Source organism: Euwallacea similis, chromosome 2 (assembly GCF_039881205.1).
Source record: "Euwallacea similis isolate ESF13 chromosome 2, ESF131.1, whole genome shotgun sequence".
In the NCBI taxonomy this organism is placed as follows: domain Eukaryota; kingdom Metazoa; phylum Arthropoda; class Insecta; order Coleoptera; family Curculionidae; genus Euwallacea; species Euwallacea similis.
In genome coordinates this window covers 6,291,950-6,303,531 of record NC_089610.1, presented here as the reverse complement: position 1 = coordinate 6,303,531, position 11,582 = coordinate 6,291,950, and the positions used below count along the sequence as shown (strand labels likewise).

Sequence of the window (11,582 nt, the reverse complement as noted above, 5' to 3'; positions counted from 1 at the left end):
AGAACTGAATCGCCAGTAGAGCGGTGCGGTGCTTAAAAGTAGCGTCTCTCATATCCCAACAGTGCCCTGACTGTCAGAACAATTGTGGAACTACCGCGGATTTTAAATTTCAAATATTTTCAGAGTTTTCATATATTCCTTATCTTTTAGTAGCCGTTATGGATAAACCCCTTGAAGACCAGTTAGACCCCTACATTAAAGGCTATGCCTCCTATAATCAGGCTGTCTCTTTGTTTGAATTTGGTGAAGTAATCGTAATGAGAAATTATAAGGAAAATATGAAGGTGAGGATTCTTTCGGGTGGCTCATCATGCCACATCGAGTATGTGGGGACAGGGATGCTAACAGCATCTATTCAAGGTGAGAATTGCCTGGCTAAAAAGGACTTTTATAAACAATATTTCCAGGAAAATGGAATAAGCCACCTGTTGCAAGTCTGATTTTAAGGACCATGAGAGAGCTAAGCATTAACCATGAGATGGGAATTTTGCTCATAGGTCAAGGAAATTTAAGTGATATTCTCAACTTTGGTTTAGCAGTAGAGAGAGCATTAAATGATGGCTTGAGAGTTTCTTTCTTAGGAGTTTTTGACGACTGCAGAAATAATCACTATTCAAAAAGGGAAAGGAGAGGCCTATCTGGAATAGTACTCGTCAATAAAATTGCTGGGGCTTTAGCTATTAAGGATAAGCAGTTATCAGAAATTGTTGAGTATTGCTCTAGAGTTATTAGCAACATTATCAGCATTGGTATTGGTATAAAAAAAATGTTAGTAACCAACCAAGAGTGTCTGTCTTGCATAAAGACTTCTACAGTGGAGGACAATGCTCCAGCATACAGAAAAACCATTCTTAAAAAACTTACTGTGATGGATATTCTGAGTGATACTACTCACAGTTTACTGACTGAAATAATTCAAAATCAGCAAGTCCCATTATCACCTGGGGACAATATCGTTGTGCTTGTTAACAATATTGGAGCATTCAGTATGAGTGAGCAATGTGTTTTTGTGAAACACTGCTTGAAATTTTTTGGTAGTCTGGATATTCAAGTAGTTAAATTTTATATTGGTCATTACCTGCAATTGAATTATGATTTAGATTTATCAGTTACCATTTTGAAGGTGTTTGACAAGGTTGTGATGAGTTTGCTAGAGGTTCCATGTAGTGTTACAGGTAATTTATCAAAGTGGCCTTCCCCCAGTTTTTCCTTTATGATGTGAATTTCTTTGTGGCTGTATCTATTATAGGGTGGAGACCAGTATTCCAAGACGGACCAATCCCAGTAGAAGATAATATTATGCCAGCAGGATTAAAAAGAAAATGTAGACTCTCACCTCCTATAAAAGGGCCTAAGTTAAGTGAAAGAGCGGCAAACATAGTTCAACTGTGCCTGCATTTTGCCTGTAATGCTTTAATTTCATGTGAAAAGATGTTGAATACAATGGATGCTGAAAGAGGTCAGTTGTAATTTTACTCTACTGGCCCAATTTGGTGGATTCTGTGTAACGTTTCAGGTGACGGAGACACGGGCACTAGATTGAGGATATTGGCTGAAGTTTTGAACAAACGGTCTTGTGATAAGAAACTGAGTTTTGTGTACCCTTTTACATTTTTCTTAACATTAAGCAAGTTGTTAGAAAACACAGTAGGAGGAACCATGGGATGTATTTATTCAATTATTTTCGAAGCTGTCGCAAATACTTTTGGTGTGTTTCCCGAAGATGAAAAAATCGGACCTGAAATGTGGATGAAGGCATTGGAAAATTCTCGTGACGCCCTAAAAAGGTGAGAATGATGTTTTTAGATTTTCCATTTTTGGCCTTTGAAATGACCAAACCTGTAGGGATGGGTGATTGTTTAAATTTCGTTCTATATGTACTAGTTTTTTTTTATTTTAGATACGGTAACGTTAACTTTGGAGAGAAAACCATGTACGATCCGCTGGCGATTTGCGCGGATTTAATCAGACGAAACTCGACACATGGAGGATTTATTTATGCATTTGAAGTGGGTGTCGGCGGAGCTGAAGACATCGCCCAATCAACCAAACCCTCTGACGCGAAATTTCCAGATGCAGGAGCTCATGCTGTTGGTATTTGGATGAGAGCAGTTTGTGAAGCTGTGAAACTGAGGTGCATGGATTAAGAAATTGATCCTTTATAGAATTTTAATTTACAGTCGGTTTAAATCGGCTTCCCAGAAGTTTGTGCCTTCATCTCCCACGATGCGGTCCACCCCTTCATATCGACAGATTGGTGGAATATAGAGCGAAACCTATTAGCTACTGCTCACGTTGTTAAAATATAGACAGCTCTAATCAAATCCTCTCATGGCTTCGTCTTATTTAATATTCTTCAAGAGTTATTCGAGAGATGGCACGCATTATTTAATGGTTCTCACAGCAGAGTATTTTGCCCAGAGATGGAGTAGTTGTAGGGGAAAAAATTATTTATTTCTCTTTGTAATTGAAGACTCGAGAACTAATTGTAACCTCGATGATTGAATGGCTGGGTAACCTTCTCGATATATGAAGTGTTTTATTAGAAATTCATTAAATTTGTATTTATTTATAAGTTTGCGATGTTTTTTGGTTTCATCCAAAAACATTTTCTTGCGAGGTTGGAATACTTGGGCAGCTTTTATATTTATTGTTTTTTCCCATCTTTAATTAATATATATATGATCTACATATAACATAATTTAGTTTGTTTTCGAAGCACTTTTAGGTAAATCAATTTTATTCCTCATTAAAAATTTCTCGAATTCTCTGCTTGAATTTTCTATCAAGCTTAACAATTTTTCGCCTGCGGGACTTTCCTTTTCATTTTGCAGCACTTTAAGTGCTTGATTCAGAACAAATTGGCATTCTTGTAACATGAGATTAATGGATTTTACTTTGGTTTTTATACCCAAATCCCACTTCCTTTTTATGAGTATCATGTTAGCGAGGTACAGTTCGTGCAGCAAGACTCCCGTATATAAAGGTAATCTGAAAAAAAAATTAACTATAAACACTAAATGTTTAAATTTTGTCATATATCTAACTGATTGAGAAAATAAAATTTTTAGTTACCAATAGAACCATTTCGCTATAAGTTTTTTTTACTGATGATAATGCGATAAATTTTGGATATCCCAAAAGTGGAGTAAGGTAAATATTGTGTGAAAAACGATACTTTACCACATATCGATTTAACTGCACTTAAATGCGGTAAAGACGTTTTCATACCTGTTAGGTTTAGGTACATTTTCTTCTGTTTTATTCAACAGGGTTACACGGTAAAAAGTAATATTTAAAATATTCATGTATATGAAATAATATTGTAAATACCTAGCATTGCCTGGATCAATCTTTTTCGTTACGTCAAGCAGCTCCCTGCACATTGTGGCTTTCCTTACAACGATGTCGTCACTTAACTGATTTGGCAAGTAACCTTGTTGATAACCTAAAGTTGAAACGCAATATAAACTTAATTATTGTGAGCTTGTCAAAGCGAAATTTTAATAATCACGTGGTAATATGACAGATTTGTCAAAATAAAAGATGTGACGTAATTTTAACTATCGATGGCAATTGGCTTCATATAAGGCAAACTTTATAGGTTATTAATGTTTAATTAATTCCATCAACCACTTGTCACACTTACCATACAGTTGCACCAAGGAATGTCTCACGGAATACGCGTGATAATGGTTGGGATGCAGGAAGTTCAACATTTTGGTCAACAAGCCATCCAGTTCTCGAACCGTGGGATTAGATAATTGCATATTATCCACCTCCTCACCGATCTGATTGATTAAATAGCTCACCTCTTGATTGGTTAACTTGACGTCACACTTATTACAGGCCCATTCGGTATTATCATCCAAAGGGTCGATTGGAAGCTGAATACCTATAAAAACAGTAATCCATTATATCTTTCAATCCAATTTTATCTAGCTGGGTACCTCCGCAGGCCTCATCTTCTTGAGTGCCAATGCATCTTAACCCACTAAGATAAGTTCCCATCTCTGTAGGGTCCTCGCATCTTTTGCATTTACAAGAAAAATATTTGGTTTCTCTTAAGTGTTCTCTCCTCGCTTGCGTACCCCACAGGGCATGGGTGTACATTGTCGAGATATGGTCTCCTTTGGCTATCGGGAGGGCCGCTCGGATGGTAATGGCGTATCTAAAATTTGAGAAATTTAAGTGTTTATATTGGTTTAGTATCCAATACAAACCCTTTGTCGGAATTACCAAAGCTGTGCATCGTGTTGCAGAGGCAGTTATGTTCCATCAGGTACGCCGTTGGGTATAAAGCGGTAATTTCGGCATCTTGATTGATTTCTAGTGCGTTAACATCAATGATGCCAAAAATTTTGTGCAGTGTTTCCTTCGAAGTATCCTCTAGTACTTGTTTCCCTGACTTTCCTTCCAGCATTTTCATTGGGTCAAGGAAATTGTCGTGTAAGTATTCCACGATCCTCCTCTGGATATCCCTATGTTGCGTTGAATTCCAAGTATGATAGATTATAGATACGTGTACTGTGCATTTACTTGTAAATTTCAGTATCTTCTCCTCTTTTTTCTTGATGACTCTCCATTTTTAAGAGCTGAGCAAACTTTTTGGGTTGCCTGTGTTGGAGAAGGAGGCACCGTAAAGGTAGAAGAGAGTCCTGCCTACAAAAGATTGGATGAGTTAACAAAACCAAGTAACGGTTAGCATTACTTGGTTTTGCTAACTCATAAATGTTACCTATAAAAATCATGCAGTCCGTTTATTGCTTTAACATCGCGGAGACCCAAAATCATGCATTCATGGCCGTGTCTGTCCATATCTTTCAACCCAGGACATTGTGGATTACATATAGGAAAGTCGCACCCGTCGCATCTAGCTGCACCTTCCGGGATTATTAATCTGGAAACGTGAAAAATTCCATTACTGAACAGGGTGGCTGAATTTGCACGATTTTAATAGAAAACTTATTAAAGAACAAGAAAATAAAGAGGCCTAAGGAGTCACCTCCCGGGATACACATATGCACGGTATTCCCAGACATTTTGTTTGCGCTCTCTTTAATAAGGCTTTTATCTACCTGCAACACCCTGGGCATGGTACAGGTCCCTCTTCAACCATATGGGGCCGAGGGCCGTAAATTACAGGATTCTCCGTTAGAATCAAATCTCCTGGCTGTAGATCCCTGGTTGCAACTAGGCATTTTCCACATTCCGGATCTTCTAACACCTGATGACAAATTTTATCATGGATTATTTTGCGAAAATAGAAAAGATTTCTAATTTAATACTTAAATTCTATATAGTAAAAGTCTCAATAAAAAAACCAGAGGGTGGAAAAAGGGAAAAATGGGGGAACAAATTGCCAAATATCCCGTAAAACGTCAATCGTAAACGCAAAAGTGGGTCTAAGTCTGACATTTATGTCATTTTTGGCAGATACCGATACGTTTGTTGCCTGCTTTAAGCGTCTGGCGCAACCCCAATCCAAGTAAAGGAGACATTTCCACGTCGCCTTCATGCTTATCCTGTTGGTTTTTCTTCGCTTTCGCTTTAGGGATGAAACTTAATCACAATAGAGACTATGTCCTACCTCAAACGGACGGCACAGAATCTTATGTTCTTTCCAATGCTGCTTTTGGTGGTCTTTTCCACAATACACGACTAACTTACAAGCAGAACACTTTAGTTCGGCAGGCTCACCACACACGGCACATTTTGATTCGCTCATTTTGACAAATTCTTTAACATTCGGGATCAAGTTACACGTGTTAAAATTCGCACTTTTCTGCTTCGAAAACTTGGAAAATATAAAAATGCGTAAATCGCTGACTCAAGATGTGTCTTAAAATAGCCATTAGTGGGGAGTTTATAAATACGTAAGGAATCCGCGTCCTAATTGGAATATTTCCAGAAAATACAAGTGCCTGAAATATGGTTGTTGTTAAATTTACTGCCTAATTACTCAGAGCAATAATATTCCACTGCATGTGCGCAGATGCTCGCGATCTCTGCGGCACTAGTGAGGAAAGAGGGTTTGGATGTGGAAATAGCTTTTTTCGCAACTAGTTAGAAATATATTATAATATTAAAGAAAATTGGAAAATTGTATGTTCAGAAAAATACAAGAAATTTTTTAAAATCCATTGAGATCTCACGATAATAAAATTACAGTTACAGTTCGCTCTTTAGTCTTCTGGTTCCGACCATCCAGGTCCCACCGGGGAACCCCGACCGTCCAGGTCCGTCGTTTCTTCATTTCGTAGCTTGATTACGGTGTACTATTACTTAACAGTGAAACAAATCACATCGGAAGTCGTTCCTGAGCTTGTTGCTCCAAAATTCATTACTGCCGCATAAAAAGGCAATTGCCGAGCCTTCTTAGCGACGTTTTCTTGAGCGCTCGTTGCATATCGGCTTAACATAAAATTGCAAGTTGGTAGATATCGATGCAGGTTGCTTAAGCGAGGATTAAACTGATCGATGCGCACGATCTAGATTATCTGTTCCGTCATCGTATTTTTATAACAAGAACTATTTTAATTAGTGCATTAGTGAGGCAATAGAAGATCTATTACCGGGTAGGGTTCTTGTTGAAAAATACCTCTCTTTTGAGCATGCCGTTTCCTAGTGTTTTCTAACGATAAAGAGCATGATTCCCAATTAAGCAAATAGGAAAAAGTAATTATTGCCATTTCCCAAGCGATAGGTAACAGATACCTACGATTATACCTATTTACTTCTTTATTACGTAACGCTGTTGTGTCGGTATGGGCAAGTATGCTCTGCATTGCGAAGTCTTGATTTGTCGCCATCAAAGGGCAGCTTAGTCCGCTTTAACGAGCTATAAGTGTATGTAAAATTTAGGTGTGGTTCTGAGAAAAAATGAAACAATACAAGTTTTGAGCCATTTCGTTACTTCTCAAGAACCAAGGCCAGCATGCATCCCGAAGCACACGTCCTATCCACCCCTGAGCGCATTCCTTTTATTTAAGGGCATTGATAAGCCGCATTCCAGGCTTTCTCCCACGATTCTCTGACCCATCATCAATTTTTCTCTTGCCTATGTTAAAGGAATTCATAAACAACCCTTTATCGTTTTCTCACGCTTATCTTAGAAGGAATTTACGACTAACTCCCATATCATTTTCGCATGGTATTATTTAATAGTTTTAACATAAACAAGGAATGCTCACATACAGTGGTGGCCACAGAAATAAGACACCTCATTAAGATAGGTTAATTTTGTCGATTTCTCCTATACAGGGTGATTCACAACTTATTTATAAAATTTTAGGGGTAGGTGTGTCATGAAAAACTAAGTCGATTTTGTAAGAAAATTTTTCGGAAAAAATTGTTAAAGTTTAACCATTGTGTAACTAGACGACTGTAATGTTCCCGTTTTTCTGCAGAATCCCTTTTAGGTTTATCAACCTTACGTATAATTTACAGTTGGGTCTCCCACGTGTCAATGGTTGGGAGCTGACGACATGGGTGATCCGACTTAAGGGTAACTGCATATTCTTCATACTGAGGATGAAAATATTTATAAAATATTTAATGCGATATGTGTTATCCAACTTGCCATGCCTAACTTACTTCGAATTTATGTGTTGTTTAGAATCGTAAAAATATTGTGAACCGCCCTTAAACCATGTGGTCATAAAAATAAGACACCTATGAAAACATTTGAATATCGTTTATTGCTATTCATTTCACTTTCCTTTGACATTTCTGATTATTGTAGTGTTACTTTAGAATTGCGTTCATAAATTAAAATCTAGTTTTTGTAATAGGGAATAATGGGAAAAAGTAAATATTGCAGTGCGAAAGAACGACGAATAATAATGCAAATGAGGCAACAAAATAGCAACATTTCGTATATTGCTCGAACTTTAAATTGTTTTCGTTGCAAAGTGCGGAATGCGATTAAGCACTACGAAGAACAAAACACGACAGCCCCCAAAAAATGAAAGTGTCCGTCAAGAAAAACAACGGCAATGGAAGATAGAATAATTGCAAGATTAAGCAAAATTGATCCATTTTTAACTTCTAATAAAATCAAACACGAAGCGAGCCTTACCTATAACATAAACGTATCAGCCAGGACAATACGTTTGAACGATTCAAATCTTCGAGGGTGTGTCGCCGTAAAGAAGCCACTTGTTTCTCTAAAAAATAGGAAGAGAAGTTTATCCTTTGCACAACTTCATTTGCACGAACCACTTCAATTTTGGAAAAATGTCTTGTGGTCCGACAAATCGAAATATGATATTTTTTCTTCAGATGTAAAAGTATGAGGTTATAAAATAAACTAAAATATGAAGGTGTCTTACTTCTTTGGCCACCACTGCATATTTTATACGTAAGTGTAAGTGTATGCCCAGCAATTTCTAATAACTAATATTTCTCAAGAATGCCCGAATCTGAGGGCCAGTGCGAAGTATGTAAAGCAGTATGTACGCAGAAATGCTCTCAATGCAAATCCGTGTATTACTGCTGTTCGGAACACCAAAGGGAAAACTGGAAGGACCATAAGGCCGACTGTTTTCCCTACGAGGTAGGCGGCACGTTACTGTCCATGGAACACGCGCGAGGATTTCCTTTTAGGTTTCCAGCAGCCAACAACTTGGCCGATTTTTGGTTGCCAACAGGGACTTGAGGCCGGGCGATGCAATCCTCGTGGACACGCCGCTAGTCTTCGGACCTAAGCCCTACAAAACCGACGAAGGGCCTTTTTCCTGCGTGGGGTGCAGCAAGTAGCTTTTAAAAAACACATTTTAAGACGAAAAAGTAAAGGTAATTAATCGATATTCAGGATTCTACCGGTGATAACCCACCTGTGCCCGCAATGCGGCTGGCCGGCCTGCGGTGCGGAATGTGACGGTCTCACATCTCCTCAAATACATGGGCTAGAGTGCCAGATTTTGAAGCTCAGACCTCGTAGACCAGACGAGTCGGAACACCAATATTTTAGGTGTTATTGGAGTTGGATTGAATATTTGTGAATGAAATTTCTATTGCGAATTTGCAGGTTCGACATTCTGATAGTTTTAAGAGCGCTTTTCCTGCAAAAAACTAATAAAAAAAAGTGGGAAATGCTCTTAAACCTTGAGGATCACTTGGATGATAGGGGGCCCGAGAGTAGAGTTTTTAAGTGCGTTCACCAGTCCAACGCAAACATGCGACTAATGGTACTCAAGCTTACAGGGCGGTGAGGGAAAAAGTATCTTACATCCATGATAACTACATAGTGCCGTTAAAAGAGTATGAGTCCCAATCGGGTGGGTCTATTTTGCCCCATGTTTCAACTGATATTATGCACAAAATTTATGCAACTTTGGATGTAAATGCCACAGAGATTACCGATCTCTTTGACGCGTTCGTGCTCTATCCCACAGCTAGTTTATTGGAACACGACTGCACTCCAAATACTTGCCAAAACATCAACGAAAAAGATGGATTTAAGATAACTTTTAGGTAAAGAAAAACACACTTTTTCCGATATTTTATTCATATATAGGGTGATCCAAAAATATACCGACAAATTTTTTAAGAGGTGGTAGGAGATATCAATATAATTTTTTTCTAAATAAACATATATCCACAAATGAGCAGTTTGAGCAGAAAAAGGTAGTATGGCTTTGGCCATTATAATCACTTTTTTGATATTACTGTTTGATTTTACCGCAAGCCAGAAATTTATTGGTAAATAAACGATGGCTCATGGTAATTGTTCAAAGTGTTAACCATTTGCTTGAACACAAAGATTGTACCTTCGGTTCATTAACCCGCGGACCCTATGGAATATTCCGGGAATAGCTTCTAGATGTGGACAACTGGTCATTATCCTTGCTAAGAGATTTTCCTCATTACGAATAGGTATTTCGTAGACTAGATATTTGAAATAACCCCAAAGGAAAAAATCGAGGGGGTTGAGATCAGGAGAGTTCGCGGGCCGGGCTACAGGACCGCCTCTTCCAATCCATAGGTGCATATCAGTAAGTTCTTTATATAAGAAATTAACTTTTTTTTTGGTTTGCGTGCATATTAGAGAAAAAAGTTTATATTGATGTTCTCTACCACCTCTTAGAGTTTGTCGATATATTTTTGGAACACCCTGTATGTTTTTAGAGCGGCATTGCCAATAATGAAAGGAGAACACATCACAACTACTTATACAAACATTTTATGGGGGACTCAAGAAAGAAGGAAACACCTTAAAGAAACAAAATATTTTACTTGCTCTTGTAAGAGATGTGCGGATCCCACTGAATTTGAGACATACTTCAGGTAAAGCCTCCGCATGTTTTCGAGATTGCAACAGTCAGCAGCCAATTTGCTATGAATCTTTGTTCAATGTTCACTATAGGGATCTCAGTAACTAACAGCAGTTAAGCCACTCTGTAAACTATAGACTTTTGTTCGGCTTTGCGCCTTTAGGGGAGCAATTTAATCCAACTTTTGCGTTGAGAAATGACCCAATTGAGCGACTAAATTGGGTCATTTCTACGCTCGTGAGAACCCTCCACAAGTCTTCAACGAAACTAATCGTTACTATTGAAATTAGCTCTTCACAAATTGGCGTATTTCAGTGCGCTAATTTGCCTGGGAACGGAAGATGATCCCTGCAAAGGCATTCAACTGCCCACAAATCCGTTGGACGCCAACACTTTCTGGATCTGTAATAAATGTGGCATTAAACTGCCAAATAAAGAAATTGGAGATTTTGTGGAGCATCTCAGTAAAGAAGTAAGCAAGGAAACCGAAAAGAAGCCCAACATGGAAGAGCTGGAAGAGTTCCTGGGCAAACTTGAAGTTTTCCTGCATCCCAATCACCATCTCGTTTACTCTATAAAGCACATTTTGGTGCAGTCGTACAGGATTGAGGACGAAATAGAAATCTCCAATAAATTTCTTGACGAGAAGCTGAAATTGTGCCAAGAGTTGATCGATACAACGAGAAAGATTGACCCTGGCAACGCCAGGTAATCACCAAAAGATCAAGTTAATTCTTGCTAGGTCACACACATTTACTTCTGCCCTGTTTTAGGCTCGCTCTATACTTGGCAGTTCTTTTAAATGAGCAGTTTCTGGCCAGGTTCAAATTACTATCAAGAAGCTTTAATTCAGAAGACAAAAATTCGTGCTCGGCTGAAATAGAAGAAGTCTTGACTACAGTAGCTGATGCTAAGGAATCGTTAAAATACGAACGGCAATCTGAGACTGGAGGAAAACTGCTTCAAGCCGTGGAGGCTAATGAAATGCGGTTTAAGAAATGGTTAGAAGGGAACCTTTCCGCCCCTACAGAATTGATAGAATGAAATTAATTTTGGTATTAAAGCACCTACTTAGCTGTTATAAATAGAATGGATTTAATAGAATATAGGAAACTCTAGAGTTTTGTACCTTTTTCCTCGATTGTCATGAAAAGTCGCATTTTTCCCACGTGTGAGTTCCCTGAAAAAATCGATATGTGTTTTTAAAAAAATAGATGTGATCAATTCCATGAAGCACTGCAATGATTCACGTCGCTTAACGGTATTAAGTGATGAAATTCACTTATGGTGCAGTATTTCAACTTA

At 38.2% G+C, this 11,582-nt stretch overlaps 3 protein-coding genes across 4 annotated transcripts; 2 read left to right on the top strand and 1 right to left on the bottom strand.

Moving 5' to 3' along the window:
• The first annotated feature begins 12 nt into the window (after positions 1-12).
• LOC136419449 (PTS-dependent dihydroxyacetone kinase 1, dihydroxyacetone-binding subunit DhaK-like) lies at positions 13-2,892 on the top strand. The gene is made up of 5 exons (XM_066405756.1): positions 13-360; positions 408-1,175; positions 1,250-1,459; positions 1,517-1,787; positions 1,901-2,892. The coding sequence occupies exons 1-5, from the start codon at positions 159-161 to the stop codon at positions 2,145-2,147; spliced, it is 1,698 nt and encodes a 565-aa protein (XP_066261853.1). The 5' UTR covers positions 13-158; the 3' UTR covers positions 2,148-2,892.
• On the top strand, positions 1,969-11,425 carry LOC136419450 (SET domain-containing protein SmydA-8-like). Of its 2 annotated transcripts, none has more exons than XM_066405757.1 (9): positions 1,969-2,094; positions 8,413-8,557; positions 8,608-8,756; positions 8,816-8,974; positions 9,032-9,154; positions 9,208-9,477; positions 10,132-10,290; positions 10,593-10,985; positions 11,051-11,425. In XM_066405757.1, the coding sequence occupies exons 2-9, from the start codon at positions 8,414-8,416 to the stop codon at positions 11,319-11,321; spliced, it is 1,668 nt and encodes a 555-aa protein (XP_066261854.1). In that variant the 5' UTR covers positions 1,969-2,094; position 8,413; the 3' UTR covers positions 11,322-11,425. The 2 variants fall into 2 exon arrangements, with proteins under 2 accessions (XP_066261854.1, XP_066261856.1); XM_066405759.1 differs by lacking the exon at positions 1,969-2,094 and adding an exon at positions 6,558-6,578.
• LOC136419448 (SET domain-containing protein SmydA-8-like) lies at positions 2,676-5,957 on the bottom strand. The gene is made up of 9 exons (XM_066405755.1): positions 5,591-5,957; positions 5,079-5,227; positions 4,739-4,900; positions 4,540-4,662; positions 4,224-4,481; positions 3,951-4,171; positions 3,650-3,895; positions 3,334-3,448; positions 2,676-2,991 (listed from the first exon to the last, which is right to left on the bottom strand). Exons 1-9 carry the CDS (start codon positions 5,726-5,728, stop codon positions 2,703-2,705), a joined length of 1,701 nt encoding a protein of 566 aa, XP_066261852.1. The 5' UTR covers positions 5,729-5,957; the 3' UTR covers positions 2,676-2,702.
• Positions 11,426-11,582: the final 157 nt, after the last annotated feature.